The sequence below is a fragment of the Pelobates fuscus genome, chromosome 5 (genome assembly GCF_036172605.1).
Source record: "Pelobates fuscus isolate aPelFus1 chromosome 5, aPelFus1.pri, whole genome shotgun sequence".
In the NCBI taxonomy this organism is placed as follows: domain Eukaryota; kingdom Metazoa; phylum Chordata; class Amphibia; order Anura; family Pelobatidae; genus Pelobates; species Pelobates fuscus.
Window position 1 is genome coordinate 291,674,243 of NC_086321.1, and position 21,991 is coordinate 291,696,233.

General features: G+C 39.8%; 1 protein-coding gene across 1 annotated transcript in view; it reads right to left on the reverse strand.

Annotated features, from left to right (window-relative positions):
• CPAMD8 (C3 and PZP like alpha-2-macroglobulin domain containing 8) overlaps window positions 1-21,991 on the reverse strand; it is a 140,303-nt gene that overhangs the window by 7,529 nt on the left and 110,783 nt on the right. The window contains exon 38 of the mRNA XM_063455440.1: window positions 17,269-17,374. Coding sequence (XP_063311510.1) covers window positions 17,269-17,374 — 106 coding nt within the window. The remainder of the gene's footprint in view (window positions 1-17,268; window positions 17,375-21,991) is intronic.

The following is a 21,991-nucleotide window of genomic DNA, read 5'->3' on the forward strand; positions in this document are numbered from 1 at the left end:
CGGTGACCAGGACCCAGACACTGTCTGGGCGGCGGTCGGATGACCGGGACCCAGTATGCCTGATGTTGAAGTAAGGAGTCACAGTGTGGAATGGATTAGCAGGGTCTGGTGCAAGGTAACCGCACGTCCCCTGGTGTTGAGCACCAGCGTTTTTGCGGCCACATACCAGGACCCTGATGCAGCTTCAGTATATGGATTCCAGAAGCCATCACCAGACTGATCCGCAACTTGGAACAGGATGTGACATTCACTGTAGCGGCTGTGCACGCTTTTGGCGTTGTCATCCTGCTGCGGCTCGCCTGTCTGCGCTGCAGTGTAACTTCGGCCTTCCCGCTCACCGCCTCATGAGACTGTGCGAGCTGCAGCAGGCGATAGAGGAGTTTCAGCTGCAGCACGCACGGGTCAGTGGCTCTGCGTCAGACTTCCCTCCAATTTATCAGAGTTAAAGGATTTCAAGTGGACTCCTTACAATTATAGGGCATCTAAAGAGTCCTGTATTGTTATTTGTCATCACTACCTTCCCACGTCAGGAGTGGGTCATTTGCGCGCCTGCTGCCTTCCTTGCATGTGGTAGCCGTTTCTCAGGGTCCCTGTACGGAATGGAACCCTGATTCCCCATTACCCGTGGTCACCATGGTAGGCGCAGAAACTGGCATCAAAAGTTTATATGGATGACTTCCGCATCCAAAGTCGCCACCACGGCGATGTGCGATTTGCCCGAGGTTCTCTAGAGTCAACAAATTTCCTGCGCAACTATAATGTCAACAGCTACTCTGAGGAACAGAGTTGTCTTTTTTTATATGTCCCAATATTTTGGGGGCTACCCCAATTAAAAAAAAAATAAATAAATAAATATATATATATATATATATATATATAAACACAGTGTTGGCTACCTCATCCTCCTCCTCCTAAAATAGTAAAAATACATTTATTAACAATGCATTAAAAACAAAATAAATGGGTACTTAGAAAGTAAAAAGATCCAATAAAAGTCCAATAAAAAGTCCAGAATAATCGGTATCACCCAGTACTATTCTTAGACATGCGCAATTATATCATTTAGTATCCCTTTGGACAGGGTTGTATAGAGGCCCTGTGTAATGTGCACCTGACAGAGATGGGATCTTATCTACATGCGTACCGAAGAGATATATCATGTACCGCAGCCATTCTTGTTCTCTTTAAATTTTATGTTATTGGAAAATTGGAGAGACACCGCGCACATACACGGACACTTCAAGACCAGTGTGCCTAATGTATCAACGATACCAAGAATAACACACGATCTGTTTTGAGTAATTGGCTCAAGGCTTACGCTGGATCTTACTAAAGACTATACTAATGTGATGTTTTACACTGTGTATTGTGATGTTGGTGTTTCACCTTGTTATAAATAAAGAATTTAAAAAAAAAAAAATCCAGAATAATCAGCTAAACGCGTTTCACTCTATGAGCTTCCTCAGTAGCTGCATGATAGCCTCAGGAATCCTTTTTAAATGGAAGGATTCCTGAGCCTATCATGCAGCTACTGAGGAAGCTCATAGAGTGAAACGCGTTTAGCTGATTATTCCGGACTTTTTATTTGACTTTTATTGGATCTTTTTACTTTCTATGTACCCATGTATTTTGTTTTTAATGCATTGTTAATAAATGTATTTTTACTATTTTATACTTTAGTCCAAAGTCCTTTCTAGCCATCAAAAACTCCATTGGGGAGAGTGCTATTCCCCCTCTAAAGTAGCACATTGTTTATCAACCTCAGAGCTGGGATTTCAGGGCACTGCAGAAGGTGAGCACAACTATTTATATCTCATAATACCATTATAGTATGTGCAATTCTACACAGTTGTTTTTCTTCTTTTCTTCTCGTTGTATATTCCTGGAGGGATACTACCTGGGATAAAGGGGTGTGTTGCTGCCCTAAGAGCATAAAGGATCCTTTTACGGAGCCAATACCATATAGGCTCCTGTCCATGTGAGTGGTTTCAGTCATTACTTACTACCAATTATCCATTTTTGGAACATCTGCACTATATTTTTTTGTTTCTTGTTTTTTTGTTTCCTTTTATATGTACATTCAAGTTTTTCAAGACTGTCACTGTACCAAAGGGGTGAGTAAACCCCTCTACTGTTTAGAGCGCTCCACTTGTTTGGTATAATTTGTATACCTTATTTTTGTATACACATTAGCAGAGGCTTGTGAAGGCCTTTTCTCCATGCATCAGGAGTTGAGCTCAGTTTGAACAATGAAAGAGAATAACCTGCACTCCAACCCTCTGTCAAATGGATAATTCTGGTAATCCTCCTGACAGCCATGCTTTAGATTTTGATTTATGTTCTTCCAAAGCTAAAATCAAAGATTCCATCTAGTGCTATTTTATGGCTCAGCTGTATTTTTTAATTTTTATGTTATTTTAAGTGATTTCCCTATCCACATTTGTTTGCAGGGCACTTGTCCTACTCTTACCCCCATTTTACATGCTTTTGCAGCTCTCTAGCTCTTTCCAGGAGTTTTTTTAGAGGCATTTTTGTGGCCAAAAGTTCCGATCCCCATTGACTTCAATGGGGTTCGGGGTCAAGTTTGAGCCCGAACCCGGACTTTTTTTTCAAAGTTCGTCCGAACCTGCCGGACCCGAACATCCAGGTGTCCGCTCAACTCTATTCGTAAGGCATTTGGATATTGCTTTAATTGAGCCTGTCCACCTGTATGGTTTATTAGTTCCCCCCCTTTTTATGGGTCTTTTCACTATAGGGAATACTGCACATTAAGTTTTTATTACAGTACATTTTTTTCTTTTATATTCTGATAATACAGAGTGGGACAAAATTCGGAGCAAGATTTTAAAGGTAAATAACATATTTGTTAGTAGTTAAATTTTTTGTTGCAGGTATATGTTATAACGGAGTCTTGGGAGATTTATCATGGGTAATTTCTAAAAGGAACAACGATTAAAAACTGGAATTTTATTTTCAAAATGGTCCATTATTTTAACACAAAGATCTTTCCACATCCACTTTGAGGTAAGATACGGACCCTTAGTGACTATGATTCGGAAACTAAAGCAACGTTTTGAGGAAACAGGTTCTTTGATGAACCTTATATATACTGGCAGACCAGGTTCGGCTTGCAAGGAAAAAAACATTGTATGAGTTAGAGCCAGTATCAAAAAAGAACCATAAACATCAACAAAAAAAAACATTGTAGGGAATTAGTTTGTCCCATACATCATTAAAGTGAGTTCTAACAATAGATTTGTAAAAGTTTTCGTATAAGTTATCGGGCAGAAATTTGAGCGCTAACGTTAAGCCTCTCCTAATACTCCTCCCCACATGATATAAAACCTAAAACTAGCATAATAACCCAAGTTCTCTGCATGCCTTTGGCAGGATAGGTGGCGCACCCTTTTTTCTGTTCTTCCTAGGGAAAGGTGAGACAGCTGAGGCCAATGAGGGTTCCACGCATACAGGGAATACAAACTCTAGGTGAGCCCTGTTCTTCCTTCTTATCTACTGCGTTGGAACCAGGGGTCAAGTCCTGGGGAAAAAAGTGTGGGAACCAAGATCCAGCCCTCCTACCCCCCTCCCCCCAAAAAAATTATACGCTTGTATGCATATATATTTCTCAGATAATACAGTGCAACATTTATTGTAAAGTGCCAAAATTCACATGCAATAAACAAATAAATATAAAACAGTTGTAACAAAATAAGTTAACTATGCAATAAATGAACAAATGAATATTGAATATTGAATATAGAGGGAGTAAAAGACATGGAGGGGAATACTAAGGGACAGAGAAGAGGACCAGTAAGGGAAGGGGAGGGGAGAGGACCACTAAGGAACATGGAGGGGAGAGGAACACTAAGGGACAGGGAAGAGGACCATTAAGGGATGTGGAGGGAAGAGGACCACTAATGGACATGGAGGGGAGGAGAGAGGAACACTAAAAGACATGTAGTGGTACACAGCAAGGCCTGAGTGGGAAGAAAGAAACACAGAGGGACATGAGGGGGGAGAAAGACACACAGATGGGCCTGGGGGTGAGAAAGTTCACAGAGGGGCTGGGGATGAAAGTGATACACAGAAGGGCCAGGGGGTGGAAATACAAAGGGGCTGGGGGTGAAAGAGACACAGAGGTGCTGGAGAGGAGGAAAAAGAGACACAGTGAGGCTGGGGGGAGATAGACGGGCTGGTGGTGAGAGAGAAAAACACAAAGGAGCTGGTAAGAGTAAAAGACGCAAAGGGGCTGTGAGAGAAGGAGACACAATTTGGCTGGGTGAAGTAAGACACACAAAGGGGGGTTATAATAGATACACAAGGGATGTGTAAAACAGACAATGGGGAAAAATTGGGGATACGATACACTAAAGCGGGTAAGACATTTAAAAAATATAAGAAAGGATAAGGGGATAAGAAACAAAAGAGGGGTTAGGAAGCACACAGGTAAAGAGGCCCCCCCTCCCCCCCGGTTTATACAGCATTTATACCAGTTTTAATAACAATAATATTAGGAAATTATGCAGAAGCTGTTTGTTGATGTTGCTTCTGTTGCAAAGGGCTCATCTAACCACAATAGGATGCCCCAAACAAGTTGCGACCTGGCTTTTGAAGACATATGGGTATCGACCACTGGTTGGGTCACGGTATGACAAAGTAGATAAACACACTATGACTTTGTGATCCTTAAAGGTAAAACTACATTCTTACACACTTGCATACCAGGGCTCAAAACACACCTCTGCTAAGTAGAAATTCACTCTTGGTAAGTGTGTCATGCCCTTTTAGGCCTGGTTAGTACTACAGGACTTGAAATGTTAAACTCTGATACATGCTTAAATAAAGTAAATTGTATCTTCTATCTTCAAAAGAATCTTGGCCCATGTCACTAGACCTTTCCTAAATTCTTATTTTTTGTGCTTTTTTTGTTTTGTTTTATACATTTACATAGATTTTGTCACTTGTCAGATGCAAATTTTATAATTATTTTCCAATCCTACTACCAGTTACTAATAACAATATTATGCGGGGGGGGGGGGGGGGAGGAGACCACTGTCGCATCGATCAATGCCTTTCACATCCTCCCTGATGCCAATCAAACCGAAACGCAAGCAAAAGGGCCTACTTACATCCAATGTTCCCCAGCCTGGAGACGCTCCTGCAAAGGTCCTGCCCAGCCGAAACCCCTGCAGTTAGCCACATAGTGGTCTCATCCAGCGCTGAACTGGCAATGGGGTGATGCTCCAAAAAACCACAGCCAGGTAATCCAGCCAATCAGGGGGATGTGGAGAACATTTTACAGCGACAAACGCGCCCTAAGATGGCTGCTGCAGGAGGACCAGTCCTATCTGTTCCCTCTCTCCAACCAGCCCACACTTTGTTTCCTGTACAGCCGGTGCCTCTCAGTGCCCAGAACTCGCCCACTACTTTGCCAGGAGGTTCTGAACCTGCCACCAAACAAGATCTACAGAATCTGCTTCATGACTTCCAGAAGATCCTAGCAGCAGAACTTGCACTGCTCAACACAGGTATGCAAAAGGTCACAGATAGAGTACGCATAGCAGAGGATGACATTCTGGATATGCAAGGTGAAATGGCTGCTATGAAAGAAACCATACTACAGTTACAATCCACATAACAGGTCTTCTTGCTGCAGCTGTCAGCCCAAGAAGACAGATACCACCGCAATCATTGAAGAAATGCCACATTATATCAGAAGGCTCTTGGCCTCCATATTGCCTCCAGTTGTTGTCAAAAAGATCATCCTGGCAGGTCTGTATCGCCTTCCTACATGGAATTCACCTGCACCTCTGACCGGGGACGTCAGACTGCGTTGCTCTCTACCACAGGATAAGACCCAAATTATGGTGGCCTAAGGGGTAAGACTCCACTCACCTTCGAAGACTCCAACTTATCTTTCTACCAAGACTTAACCAGGGTCACGCTTAAGTGGTGCAAATCTCGCATCAAACTTACTGGTCAACTAAGCTCTGCAGGGATAACATATCGATGGAGGTCACCAAGATTACTTATTGTCAGCCACTATAGAACTGTTCATAGAATATCCTAAGGGGCAGAAGCACCTACACTTCTTACAGCCTTTGGTCTCACGGACTTGACAACTGCTATCCTGACATCCCCCAGACCTAGGACCCAAATCACGCGGTGCCCTTTGTACCAATAACTGGATTGGAGAATGCCTTGGTCCCCTGACTGGAAAAGCAGATGACTACAACCCCAAAAGAACGGCTGGAGACTGCGCAGTTCAAGTTGTTTATGCTTCTGTTATTTTCTTTTTGTTTTCAAGCACTACGTTACACCCAATGGTTCCCTGCAGGCCAGGTATTGGGAGACGCCTAACACTGGCAGTTCCTTTGGGTAACACAGTCAACCCAGTTTTGCAACTCATGCGAATCTAAACTACAACAAATGGGTGGTCACCCCTAACCAAGGCATAAAATGCTGCCTTGGTTAGGGGTGACCACCCTTCTTGAGTAGCCCTTGCTCATTTTATAAACACCACAGCTTCTAACAAAGGCACAAAGTTTGGAGTATGGTCTACTCCTATACACTTTATGTCGTTATAATCACACATTTTAACCACCCTCTGATATCCTCTTATACTGAACATGATCCAAGATTGAATTCTGGCATATATTACTTTCAGATCAAAATTTTGCTTCAGACCACACATAAGCCACATCAGTATATTACTTACAATATAGTAATATGTTTATGTATTATGACTGTCTCCTAGGGTTACATCCTTGACTTATAAAAAAAAAAAAAACGTGCAGTTCTGCTTTGGCACCTTCTACCTATTGATACATGTTTGACTGATGCAGCTGTGTCTTATCGTGCCTCTAAAATTAAAAAAAGGATATATATATAAAATTTCAATAATAAAACAATAGTTACTATCTATTTTCCATCTTAATATACAGTATGAGTGTAGCAAAATATTAAACCGTTAAAAAAATAATAAAAAAATAGAAGCCATCTAGGGGAAACATAATGAAAAAGGTGCTTTTACTGTTTACAGTCTCAAGTCCTTACCATTATTTCCCATTGTCCATGCTCTGATTGAACAAGAGTGGTTTTGCTACTATTTTCATACTATTTGATGATCCTGTGTAAATTTGCCAGTAAAGATTGAAACGTTGCATTTAGTTTTCACTCTATAACTATTTCCCATTATGCTGTATGGCATATATGGCTCACAGTTTGCATTTTATTTCATTTTTTTTTTTTTATACGTTCTTTATTTTTTTTAGGGTCAGCAAAAACTTTATGTGTAGAAATGCAGGGACATACATAAGAAAAAGTAATCATAATAAACAGAACAAGATGGGAAGAATCAACTGTATTTTAAATTATGTAGCGCTTCATAAATCACTCCTGCGTCTGGTCTACATGGTTGATAAAACATAGCCGGTAAATGGAGGGTAATCCATTACGTAGGGTACTAACTAAAGGCATGTATGAGAGGTGTAAACAGCAATTTAAAAGCCTCTAACAACTTGAAGGCAAAAAAACTATACAGCAAGCGCTGTATATGTATAGGAAGGCCAAGGCCACTAGCTAAATATGCAATGGGGCATATATTTAAAATAAATTTACTAACACATTTTTATTAGTAATCAGGAGAGAACAGTGAATATATCGTTAACAGATCTATGGGCTTACGGAGCAAGGATATAAAATAATAATAAACCAACAGTGTAAACATAAGTAACAAAATCATAGAAAGTATAAAATATGAATCAAAAACTGCTTGTCTCAGGTCAGGTAGGTGATTTAATCATCCCTGACACAGCTACCCGGGGCACAAAAGGAGTAATTCCAGCAACAGACAAAGAGGGGTGAGCCTCCGCCAGGACAGTCTCTGCCGTCAGGCCCAGAGACTAGAGGAAAGCTTGGACTTTAGATAAATACGACAGGATCATCTGGCAGCTATGTCTACCATCAGGCAGTGTGGGCCCCACTTGCAAGGTATGGTGTTCTCACGTAGAAGCTGGGTAACCTGCTTGAATGAACTCCGCCATGTAAGGGTATGTCTGGAGAAGTCTCTATAAAAAGAGAGCGGTGTCCCTTCAAAGAGTACCGTAGAGGGTACAACCTCTAGCGGCCCCCTAAGGATTCCCCACCAGAGTCCTGCACTAATTTGAGAAAAAACATTGAGAAGCTTCCTGGGTGCTTTTGCAGCCCTGGGGAGATGAAAGCAGGAATCAACCACTAGCTGCTTAGCTTGCTCTGGCGCTAATAGAGTAGTGATGAGCATCCTCGTGTAATGGGGTAGTTCAACACTGGAAACTGGCTCAGGTATTTCCCAAATCCTCACATTGCATGCTTTAGCCTTATCTTCCAGGTTGGCCATTTGCGCTGTCAGGCAGGGCTGTATTTAAAAAAAAAAAAAAAGCAAACAAGGCATTTGCCTAGGGTGTCCCTTTCAGTGGGGCAGCAAAAAAACGCCGCCCCAGGCAAATTCCTTGTTTTCCTTGTGTCCTGGGGGGCCCAAGAGCTTGCCGTCTGGCCACCGTAGGGCTCCCCCGAGGTGTTAAACTATTAATATTCTAGCCGGGCAGCGAAGGAGAGCTATTTTTGCTCCCTCACGCACCTTTCTGTGATGCCGGGAGCCGGAATATGACTTCACTCAGCGGTGCGCGAGGGAGCTGAGCACCAGCCACGCCAGCAACACCATCAGCCCCAGCCCAGACAGCAGGAGCCTGCCCAGGCAACCCAGCAGCTGTCAGGGACAGCATCCACTCCAGCTCTCCCAAAGGTATAAATCAGCATTGATTTATCTTCTAACTCTTCTATTCTTTTTATTAAATTTAAAGTTCTAATCTATCTTTGTACTCTGAACCTTTGTTTCTATCCTTATGCTTTTGTTCATATAGAGGGGGTTTTCTTCTGTAGCCATTTGAAACAGAAAATTACAGAATTTAAATGATATGCACCTAGCTATTTTGTTTGTGTTTCACAGTTTGTTTTAACTTTGCCTACATCTTTTTTTTTATATTTAAAGGACCACTATAGTCACCCAGACAACTTCAGCTCAATGAAGTGGTTTGGGTGCCAGGTCCCCCAGGTCTTAACCCTTCAGATGTAAACATAGCAGTTTCAGAGAAACTGCTATATTATCATTGCAGGGTTAATCCAGCCTCAAGTGGATGTAATCCTGACAGCCGCTAGAGGCGCTTCCCTGACGCTATATGCGAAAATCGTATTGAGCACACAGAACATCCATAGGAAAGCATTGAGAAATGCTTTCCTATGGGCGTTTTTAATGCATGCGCATGCGCATTCGGCTCCACTCGGGAGCTGACGCCGGAGGGGGAGGACAGGTCAACAGTTCCGAGGAAGCCCGGTGCTGGATAAAGGTAAGTGGCTGAAGGGGTTTTAACCCCTTCAGCCCAGCGGGAGGGGGACTCTGAGGGTGGGGGGACACCTAAGGATTATATATTGCCAGGAAAACGAGTTTGTTTTCCTGACATTATAGTGGTCCTTTAATCTTCATTTTGCTTTTCTTTTTTAACCATGTTAGCAAAAACATAATACATATCTATATTTTTAAAAAAGCTTACATAGTTTATGACCTACCCTTACATTACAAACATATATACAAACATAGGACTTGGTGTTAGATAATCTATAAGTGACTTCCTTGTGTATACAAAGCAACTTTCAAATATATACTCATACGTATCGGCTCATATGTTCTCTCCCTTTACCATTCTTCACCCATTTCCAGCAGCAAATTATTCCAAAGAGAATACTGGGTGTTGTCTTTGTTAAAATATGACATTATGCCTCTTTCCATTCTACATTGGAAGATAAACTGTGACTTAACCACAGACCAATTGGTTAACTTTGTTGATTTCCAATTTTCTGCTATGAGTAGTTTTGTTGCTGTCATTAAATGCATAAATAATTTTTCTGAACTTGATTCAGCCCTTCTAAAGACATATGTAATAGTGCCCTCGTAGGTTTAGGGTCGAATTTTCATCCTAACCAGTTCGAAAAGAATTGCTTACTTTAGCCCAGATTGAGTTTAGCAGAGAACAACTCCACCATATATGCATTTGGTCCCCCTTCAATCTATTACATCTCCGGCATCGGTCAATGCTATTTGGATACATTCTAGCAATACTGGTGGGGACCAGGTGTAATCTATTCATTAACTTAAATTGTAGTTCATTAAGATTTAAACAATGAATAGCTCGTTATGATAATTTCAAAGAGTGATTCCAGTCTAAGTATGAAATAGGCCAGGGGTGGGGAACCTTCGGCTCTCCAGATGTTTTGGACTACACCTCCCATGATGCTTTGCCAGCATTATGTGTGTAAGAGCATTATGGGGGATGTAGTCCACAACATCTGGAGAGCCGAAGGTTGCCTATCCCTGAAATAGGCAATTGAAGCTTTTTTTCCCATTTTTTTTATTGCTGTCGGGACATGGTTTAGATTTTTTAACAAATGATGACATTTTGTCATTAGCTTTTTATAATCTTTCTGCTGGATCATATTATTCAAAAGCGGTCTGGCAGTACCCATGTCGTTTCTATCTACATATTTATTGAGAATACATTTTACTCTCAAATATTTAAAAGTTTGATGTAGTCTATATTCTGCTTGTAGGTTAGTCAGTGATTTTATATCCTTGCCTTCTAGCAGATCTCTAATATACAATATATTTTTTTTCTGTCCATAAGAAAGGTCTAAATCTTCAGTTAAATATGAAATCAAAATTAAAGGCATCGGGGCCCGCTGAATTTCTTGTTTTGAGCCTGTCAATCATTTTAATTACCTCTTGGATGGAGAAAGGTTTATTAATCTCCTCTAGCACCTCTATAGTTGGCTTTGGGAATATTTTATCCCTAAAATACTTAGAGATTTCTATACAATTAGTCCCTACTGGTAGTGAGTATAAAACCTGATAGTTTCTGCTAAATGCCGAGCCTATTCCTTCTGGGGAAAGAAATGTCTCACCCTCAAAAATATTTTTTTAAATCTTTAAATCTGCACTTTTATTTTTTACCTTATTTGATAACATTCTGTCGGCTTTATTACCTTTAAAGCAGGCTGCCCAACAGGTAGATCCCAAGATGTTGCGGAACTACAACTCCCATGATGATTTGCATGCCTTTAGAATGCATTTAGAATGACAAAGCATCATGGGAGTTGTAGTTCTACAACATCTGAGGATCTACCTGTTGGGCAGCCCCGCTTTATAGTATCTTACTGAATTTAATGCATCTAGGTTACGATTTGCTTTCTCTATTAACTGGTTATTCACTATTTTTTCGAGCAATTTTATCATATAGGTCTTTTGTGGGCCGTTGTTTATTTTCTTTCTTCAAATTAAATAATTGGAGATATATATATCAGAGGTCGGACCTCCACACATGGTGGTCATGCCCACCGATTGCTGCCTTCTGGCAACAGATACACAAAAAACTCACTGAAATCTTGGATTCTGATATCCCTCAACAACCCCTTCCAATGCTCCTTAACCACACCCAGATGGCGATAGCAAGATATAAGAAATCCCTCACGAGACACTTCCTAAATGCCGCCAAAAGCTTAATCCCTGCCAGATGGAAATCGAAAGACACCCCCAATGTCGCACAATGGGCAGAAAAATTAATGAGTGAATTTCTCTTCTTTTCACTGTATTTTATTTCAACATGCTTGTTTATTTTCTCTTGTAGTGTCCTATCTTATGGTGTGCGTGTCAAAGATTATTTAGTATTATTACATCAGAATATATATATATATATATATAAATAAATAAAGAGGAAATAGAAGGTATCCAACCAACCATTTGGCATATAAATAATTCATGCATATCAATAAGATCTAAATCAAGATCCCCTTTATCTTCATTAAAAAAATAAAAAAAATAAAAGTTAAATAAATATATATTTCAAGAAGGGCATCATATATCATTTTAGACCAAATCTGTTGTTTCCATGATGTTTATTTCTCTTAACTAGACCTTTACTTTGTCTGGCGACTGAAATTGTGTCCATTTAGAGTCATGCCAAATCAAGATTTGGGCTGGAAGTCCCCACTTATATCTTATGTCCTTTCCTCTTAGTATTGCTGTGTATGTAGAAAAAGAGTCTCTCTTCATTCTGGTATAATATAACAAATCTAAGTAAAACAATCTTTTCATAAAGTATTTTTCTTTTCTGGATTTTAAGATGTTCCTCTTAATTTTGGAGAATGAACAGAAGACAAGAACATCCACTGGAATATTATCTGGCAACTGCGGGGCCTTTAATGTCCTGTGCTATCATTGGAAATACTATAGGTAGCCTTCCTTCTCAATTCCAGGGTCTATCATAAATTCTTCTAGGAATTTTCCCAAGTTTTCGCCAGCAACGGATTCCGTAATGCCTCTGAACCTAATGTTCATATGTCTGGATCTATCTTCGAGATCTGCTATCTTCCGTTCCAGTTCTGTTATTTTATTCTCGTTTTGATTATTCTTATCTTGTTGAGAAGCAATCATGAATTCCAGGTTTTCAATTTTTTCTTTATTTTCTTTTACCCTTTTTGAGAGAATAGTTAGTTCCGATTTCATTTCCTTGATATTCAATTCTAATTCTATCTTAATTTTAACAAATTGTTGATCCAACGCGTCTGTGTCTTGGCCCTTCTTGGCAGCCATTGTGTCTCCTTTTTAGTTTTGGTGTTTCTTTTATGAAAAAAAAAATGCAAGCTATCACGTTAAACTCTTTCAACAAACAAAAAAAGAAATTAAAAAAAGTTTTTCTTTTTTTTTTTGAGTGAGTGACCACTAGATTTTCATTACATACGTGTATCACATTGCAGTTAATCCCTTTGTTTTCTCAGTACAAAAATAATTAAAAAAAGGAAGGAATAAAAATATGTATATATATACAAATTAGTTTCCAGATTACTTTCCCACTTCTTGATTTTCATTCTTTTCTCTCTTCACCTGTACTTCAGTTAATTGGTATATGAGTACCTGTGCTTTAGGGGCTTGTTTTTAAGGGAGGCAACTCTTAGTGTTTCCACTTATACATTTTCACTCCTCCCTTTCTCAGCCTGAATCTTTTCGCTGAAGTAAATTAGCTTTCTGTATAGGATTTTATCCCTCACAGCATTTCTTTGCTACAATTTTATGCATCGTTTATGTGTCATTTGCTCTTTTAAAAGAGCGGCAGAGTAAAAAATTCCAGTTATTTTGTAAACAGATATAGTGTACTGGATTAACTTATCTGTTCTGAAGCCTCCTTTAGGTGCTTATAAAATATGTCTTCTCCCCCCTCACACTCTTCCTCCGTTTTTGTTCATTTGGCGGACCTGGTCTTTCTCAGATCTATTGTTACCCACTACTGCCACCGATCCTCCTCTTAACTTGAGCACACAGCACCAGTTGTGTAAGCGACACCAGGCCTTCCCCTTTAGCCGAGGGTACCGTGCCAAACCTCCTTTTTCAGCTTGGGTTGCTGTCTCTACCTCAGCACGAAGCGGATCTATCCCCGAGCAGGATCCATTCTGGGTGTCTGGGTGCCACCATAACCGCCAGGTACTCCGAGGCTCCCTCACTCTTTCGGCTCCTTAACACCGCACGCGTAACTGTGTGGCGTGTTAAGTTATTGCTCCACCCCCTACATCTCACATTTTTAATCTTTCAGTATAGATCTCCACAATTGGTTATAACATAAAAACAGGTCTTTTAGCAGTACATTTTCCTTCTTATAAATTATAAGTGATTCTCTCTCTGGATAGGATTTCCAGTCAGAAGAGCTTTACAATGCCCCCAGGACACTATTTACTGCTCACTTTCCAACTACTCAGGACTTATCATGTAAATCAATTCTCTGCTTACCACAAACAAATCATTGTGTTATTCTTTGTCAGTGCATTAAATTGTCTATTGTTATTTCGTTTTCAATAAACATGAACAAAAAAAATAATCAAAAAAGCAAAAATGCATTTTACAATTACTTTTTAAAGCTGATTGAGTGTTTTCTTGTAGAAAACAAGACATTCCAGACTTAAATTCTTCCCAGAGTCTGTTGTGTTAATTCCTAGGAAGAAAGCCTTGATACTATTTATAACAGTCAGTGGTATTCTGTTTTTTTACACTGTTTTTCCCATATGGACAGCAAATGTGACATTCCATATTCCTTAAGCATCGGCGTTGTTAGCATTGTGCTTTGATGATTCTATTTCACTTCTGTTATTCCATATAGATGCCCTCCCCCAAACCCCCCAACAAAACAATGTAATCAATTTATTTACAGCCCTTTTCATTTTGCCCAGGCTTTCAAATGTAGTTACATAAGCTGAAAAGAGACATGTGTCCATCATGTTCAGCCTTCCTCACATTTGTTATTTGTTTGAAGCAACAAACTAGGAGGAAAAAATACTCTTGACCCCAGAATGGCAGTCAGATTTATCCTTGGATCAAGTAGCTATTAACCTAATTTGAAAAATGTCATTGGATATTCTGTTTTTCCAAGTGCATCGAGTGGCTGTTTAAACATCTGTACGGACTCTGATAAAACCACTTCTTCAGGCTGAGAATTCCATATCCTTATTGTTCTTACGGTAAAAAAACCTTTCCTTTGCCTTAGACCAAACCTTCTTTCTTCCAGTCTAAACGCATGACCTCGTGTCCTATGTAAAGTACGGTTTGTGAATAGATTTCCACACAATGGTTTGTATTGGTCCTGGATATATTTGTATAATGTTATCATATCCAATCTTAGGCGACATTTTTCTAAACTAAAGAGGTTTATATATATTTACACACAGTTGTAATCAAAATTATTTAACCCCTGTTGAAAATCAGCTTTATGGTCAAACTTTAAAGACTTTCAGGTGTTTGCAATGAACACATCAAACAAAAGCAATTGAAATAGCTCAATAAATACTTCAAATGGCATCCCCAAATTTAACTGAAAATGCCATTTATAATGACTCCAGTCTCAAAATTATTTTCCCCCTTCATGGCAAGCATCTTTAGTACTTAGTAGAGCACCTTTTTGCTGTTATGAAGTGCTGTAAATGAGATGCATAGCCAGACACCAGGTTCAGGTAGATTTCCTGAGGAATCTTTGCCTCTTGCTCATGAGCAGTGGCCTCCAGTTCAGTAATATTCTTGAGTTGCGTGCTGCAACCGCCATCTTCAAATCCAACAAGAGATTTTCTATGGGTCTCAAGTCGGGTGACTGTGATGGCCACTGTAGAATTTTCCAGGACTACTTTTTCAACCAAGCCTTGGTGGAACTTGAGGTATGCTTGGGATCATTGTCTTGTTGGTAGGTCCAATAATGCCCCAGCTTCTCCTAGGATTTCCATCTTGCCTTCCACATGCTGCAGGTTTCCTTTGCCAGAGGATGCAAAGCAGCTCCACTGCATCACTGAGCCACCACCATGCTTTACTGTAGGCAGTGTTCTTGTCAGCATATGCTTCATTCTTCTTCCTCCAGACATACTGCTGATCCATTAGGCCATTTTTTACTCCACACAATAGGATCCCAAAACTTCCGTGGCTTATTTATAAAAGTTTGAGCATTTTGAGCTGACCTTTCTTGTGCTTTTGGGTCAGTAGTGGTGTACGTCTTGGAATCCTTTTGGGTTTAGTATGCGCCTTGCTGTGCACACTAAAATCTCAGTGTCTGTTGCCATTAAGTCTTGCTGCAGGTGTTTTGCAGTCACTCAAGGGTTTTGCACAACCTCCTTTCTTAGAAAACTGGTTGCAGCCAATGGTGTCTCTAGGAACATTCAGTGATTTCGCTATCTTTTTGTACCTTGTTCCTTGATTGTGAAGGGCGATGATGTCTTCTCTTAACTTTGTGAACCATTCCGAACCATTTTGACTTAGCCATATTTCCAACATGCAGTCAAACATGACACTCAACAAATCTGTAGCCAGTTCAGGTGTTCCAGCTGCAACTAATGAAGCCCTTAATAAGTTGCATCAGGTGTTCTTAAGAAAACACCTGTTTTGCATATTTGTGCTGTTGTGAGGGATTCTATTCAGTGGGTTGAATAATTTTGAGACTGGAGAAGTCATTATAAATTGCATTTTCAGTGTTGAATTTGGGGAAACTAGTCAAAGCATTAGTTGTGTTGAGTCATTTCAATTGCTTTTGTTTGATTTGTTCATTGCAAATATCAGAAAGTCTACATTTTGACGATAAACCTGATTTTCATTGGGGTGAATAAGTTTGATTACAACTGTGTGTGTATATATATATATATATAAATATATATATATATATATACACACACACACACACACATCTACTTTTATTTATCAATATTTCAGCTTCATATTTAAAAAACCGTTAGGACCTCACCCTTTGCCAGTCATTACATTGGCTTCTTGTAACCTTCATGATCCAATTCAAACTACTAAGACTAACCTATAAAACCCTCAATAATAATTACATTTCCTTTTTAAACGGCAAGTACACTTCTCTTGTTTCTTTCACTTGACAAGCGACCTCCTCCTGTGACCTGCTTTTTCCCGCGCTGCTCTCTTCTGTACGATTTTTCAAAATCTGGCCCATCCCTATGGAATTCCATTTCCATACCATCAAGCTCTTCCCTACCCTCCAGTCCTTACAGAAACCACAGTAAATACACCTAATAACAATTGCCCTCAGTTCTCTTGCTTCCATAGCACAGTTCACTCTCTCTCCTTCCACTGTTCGGTTCTTCCACACCGCACCATCTTATTTTGACATAGGCATCTCCATGGACCACTACTTCTCTTGTGTTTCTTTACACCTTCTTATGGATTGTAAGCTTGTTTGCTTCTGCTAATATTCTGTATAAAAATTACTTGTCACTTATCCCCATTCTATTATTGTACTGCGCTGTGGAATATGTTGGTGCCATATAAATGCCAATAATGATAATACTATATGTCTCAAATCTGTACTACATTTACTTCCTATGAGGAGGTTTTTCCATTATTGCCATGCTGATATGACAAGGGCTCTTCTCAAAGTTATAGTACATATAAGGTTGTGCAGCTAAATATTAATTTCAAACTTTTTGAGGAAACATTTAGTTTGTTTTTCTACTTTAGTTTTTTGAAAATCACAATAACATTCTTTATTACATATTGTACAGAGCTGTGTAATTGTGTCATCTAACGAAAAACAACTAACCATAACTAAATTGTATTTCCTGATCCTACCAATAGTACCTTGTGATTGAAAGATTGTCTCTTTGCAAAGTTATACAGTTTGACTTTAAAAACATACTTACTAGGCTCATAATAGTCATAAATCTTTACTGGAACTGGTGCCGTTTTCCCCACAATGTATTCCCTGAATGCTTGAAATTGTACGCAGGTCATACACTGACTAGGTATCTGTAAGAACAAACAATTGAAAATGTATTTGATTTGCACAGCCACTTCTCGGATGTAACATCTGGATAATTAACCAATCATACTAATGCTAGTTATTTTCCTGACCAGACTCCTGTACTTTGCTTTAACTGCTACCGTCATTCAACATCTGTTCTTACTAGCTTCAGTAGGATGTATCTTGTAGTGACCAGTTTATACAAAAATTTTAACACACTTGTCACTTGAGAAGACAGCAATAAAGTTATGTATACATATAACAAATAGCCTTTTTTTGCGGTATGTAAAACTTACTACATTACTTAGATTGTCTTATGAAGTGTTTTTTTTTTTGTTGATTGATTTTCCTTGATTTTTAGGACAGCTTGGTATTTATTATGTATCTTTACATTTGATATCAAATTTAAACAGAGTTTCATTACTGGATATAATAAAGATAATTGGAAGATCAAAAGAGACTTGGCTAAACATATTCTTTTACATGACCCGGTTCGAAGTACGGTCTTACCAAAAAAAAAAAAAACACAATAACTTTTAAAAAGATTTGTAATTTAAAAAATCTTCTGGCAGCGAGGACCCAAAGCATGTACTATACCTACGTTTTCGTATAATCACACAAATCTAAACAACTCACACTGACCGCCTAATTTGTGTTCCTGATATACCTGTTTGTCAGTTATTATACAAAAAGCGACTGCATCTAGCATCATATATAGATTGCCTGCACCTCAAAGCGATGCAAGTCCATCCTGAAACAAAGCTTGTATTCATAAAATTAAAAAATGCGCTCTCATCATTGCCACTGTAAAATCTATTGTATATGCAAATGTACGCTGTTGTGGCGTATGTCATTGATACTGTACACACCTGCGCAACAAAAATAAAGAATTTAAAAAAAAAAAAATCTTCTGGCTCCCATCAATGCAAAAAGGATACAAACCACCAACTTAAGAAAAGATCCTGGAGATCCAGGCTTTAAACTTTAAAGTTTAAAGGATGTGGGAGGTGCAAAGCTTGTTATACCATGAAATTACTAAAGACTAACACATTTAAAAGTAATACAACAGGAGAGTCATTCCCCATTAAAACCCAGATTGATTGCCCCACAGATTATGTTGTTTACTTACTGCAGTGTCAGTGCGGCAAACAGTATGTAGGACGAACAAAGTCACTGTTCAGGGTTAGAATATTGGAATATGCCAACAACATCAGAAAGGGTCTTGTATCCCATTCGGTTCCAGTGCACTATAATTCCTGTCCAATGTTTGATCCCAAACATCTGGTGTGTATTGGAATCGAAAATATTGACCCACATTGTAGGAGAGGGGACAGATTGAGATCTTTGTCCCAACGCGAGACCTTTTGGATCCATAAATTGCAGACACTGGAACCGAATGGAGTAAATGTACACAATGATTTGGTTAGTTTTTTGTACACTATATGGAAGACAGAGATATGGAGATGAGCCTCACGGGACAAGTTGAAATATGATGTTATTTTGTAATATAATTTTGATCAATTTTTTTACTTCACTTTTTTTTTCATTACATTTTTATATATATTCTTTTTGTATTTTTATCTTTTTTATTTTTGTTATTTTGAAAAATTCCATAATGGCTTATGATTAATTTTTTGTAAATAAGCAACTCATCTGCAAATATATATTAATTCATAACAGACACGTCTTTTATGTGTAGAAATATTTGACAAATTTCCTTTATAAATTTCAGCTTTGATACAGGATGTACTAATTTAAATTTGTATCTAATTACATGTGTTAAAGCCGTTTAAAATTTTTTAAAGATTATATTTGCTATTAAGATAATTCAGTTTTTTCAATAGACCAAGAGACAAACAATTCAGAAACCGTTTTTGTTAATGTATGAAACTTATGAACAATAAAGCTTCATTTGAAAATTGGGAGCGTACTGAAGGAGGAAGTGGAACGCAAGCCGGATGTAAATTAGATACACAGAGAAGCTCACGGCGGTAATTGAAACAACTAAGAACAGTGGTGGGGAGGAGAAACAGGATAAACCGGTTGGTGGATTAGAAGAGAACTCCCCCGAGGAAATCAGCACTATCCCTATTTAAGAAGAGGGTGTGAATGGATGGGTAGGATATTTCATTGTTACTGATGATGTTTTATGATTGTAATTGCACAGAAAGTGGTCCCTGAGGAAGTTTCTATGGAAACAAAACGCGTAGGACCGAGGGTGATCCAGACATCCCTTGGTAGGGAAGGCAACTTTAAGGTGTTTTTTTTTTTATCTGGAGTTTGTGAGTTCCATACAGAGTGGGGTCACTTAATATCCCCACACAGTGTTGCACTATTATTTGTTATATATTTTTTTATTCTAGATATCCAGTGGTATCCCATTTTTTTAATATATATCTTGTCTATGTGAGGTCACCACCAAGGAAGGGACCTTGGGAAGCTGTTCCATTAAGCTAAGTAGCTTTTTTCCATATACTGCAATTTTGGTGTAGATTGGATATTGCTTGTATGTAAACATCTATGTCTGAGTTATGCTATTGGTACTTGCTATTTCATATGGCTATTAAGTGTGATTTTTAACATGTATTTAATCATATAAAGTGCTTCCATGCGTGATATTTTTTGCAAAAGTATTTGTGACAGTATTGTGCCTTAAAGTAACACTGTAGGCACTATAACCACTTCATTATCTTAAGTGGTTATGATTCTGGGGTTCCTCTGGTATCAGCCTTCTATTCAGTGTTAAACAATTTTTATATGTTTTAATATGATTGAGGGTCAATGCAGCTTGGCCCCCAGATGACAGACTCCCTTAGACATACCAACTCATACCAGCTATGGGAGGCAGTGATAGGCTGAGAGAGATCAGCTGATGTTATCATCCAATCTGTCACAATTTCAGTTTACTCTCTCTACTGGTGCAGTACCTCACAGTGCCAGTACCAGTCTGTGGAGCTATTGCAAGTTGCTGCAACCAGACAGATCTCTCTCTGTTCCCAGCTGGCCTTACTTTGTAATGATTTTCTCCATATTCAGTTGAGCCTCACCCCTTTGTGTTTGCCGATTCATTAATGTTAGTGTTGTTGGTCTGGTCCTTTTGTCCTGAGTTCCTGTGCTGCAGCTTCCCTGTCTTCAGAGGCATTTTCCGAGTTCCCTGTATCCACAGGCCTTTTCTGAGTTCCCTGTATCCAGAGGCTCTCCATTCAGTTATCTCTGTTTGTATTTCATTTAACGGTCTTACTTGTAAATCTCAATGCATTTTTTTTGCCTTGATTTGTGTGTACAGTGGCGTACCTACCAAGGTGCTGCGATCCCTGCAACCGTGGGCCAGTCGGGGGGTACAGCTCTTTCACTTGTAAGAGGCCCAAGCCATCTGAGGGTTCTTACCGTCAGTAAGATCTTTTGATCTCCCTCCTCGGTTCAATGCAGAGTTAGTGCAGCAGCAGCGGCTGGCAGAGTCCCAGCTTTCAGAGCATTGCCGCGGTAACCACAGCAATGCTCGATCACACGTGGTGCCGGGACTCACAGGAAAAGCCTTTACCTGGCAGTGGTGAAGGCAGAGAGCCTATGCAGCACCACTGGACCAACAGGGAATATGCTGCTCCCTCCATGGATGCTGGTAGGAAACAGGGATGGGGGATATACTAAATATTTTTTTTTTTAAAAATACATTAACAAAATAAATGTAAACAGAAAAAGATGCTCCCTTTACAGCCCCAATAGCCACTATCCTACCCAGCAAACACACTCTTATACACACACACACACTCACACACACTGAATGCTTCCCTACATACACACAATGCATCCCTACATACATAGATACACACAATGCATCTCAACACACACACACACACACAATGCCTCCCTACATACACACACACACACACAGTGGCAGAACTACCGCATTCGCAGCTGCGACCGGGTCCATCATTCCAGGGGGCCAGGCCGCCCTGCGGACCCCTGCAACCGCAGTGCCCGTTGGCTATGAAACGTGGCCCTGGCCCACACAGTATAACCACCGGGGCCGCATTGAAGGGGCCCATCGGGTGGCCCATGCTGTTAGGGCTACCTGATGACAATTCATTTCCACGGGGCCCGGTCAGCCGCTGGGAGGAAGTGACAGCCCCAGTCACTCCTCCCAGCTTACACCGGGAGCCACACGGGAGGTAGGAGAAGGGGGAGTCAGAGTGGTAACTCTGACTCCCATCAGACTGAGACACTGGACCCCAGGGAAAGTGCACCTAAGAGGTAGGAAACAGGAAACATTTTGTATGTAAATATGTGTGTGTGTATGTGTGTCTGTATGAATGTTTCTCTGTATGTGTGTGTACGTCTGTCTGTGTGTGTGTTTGTATGTATGTGTGTCTGTATGTATGTATATTTGTGTATGTTTTATTGTGTGTGTCTGCATTTGTATCTGTTTTTCTGCATGTGGGGGAGGGGGACGTATGGGAGGGGGAGGGTAGACACGTATGGGGAGGGGCTGGAGAGGTGCAGACATATGGGGGGGAGCCACAGGGCAATTTTTGCACCTGGCCCTGTAGTTTCTAGTTACGCCTCTGCACACACACAAACACGCAATGCATCCCTACACACACAATATGCATCCCTCACACACA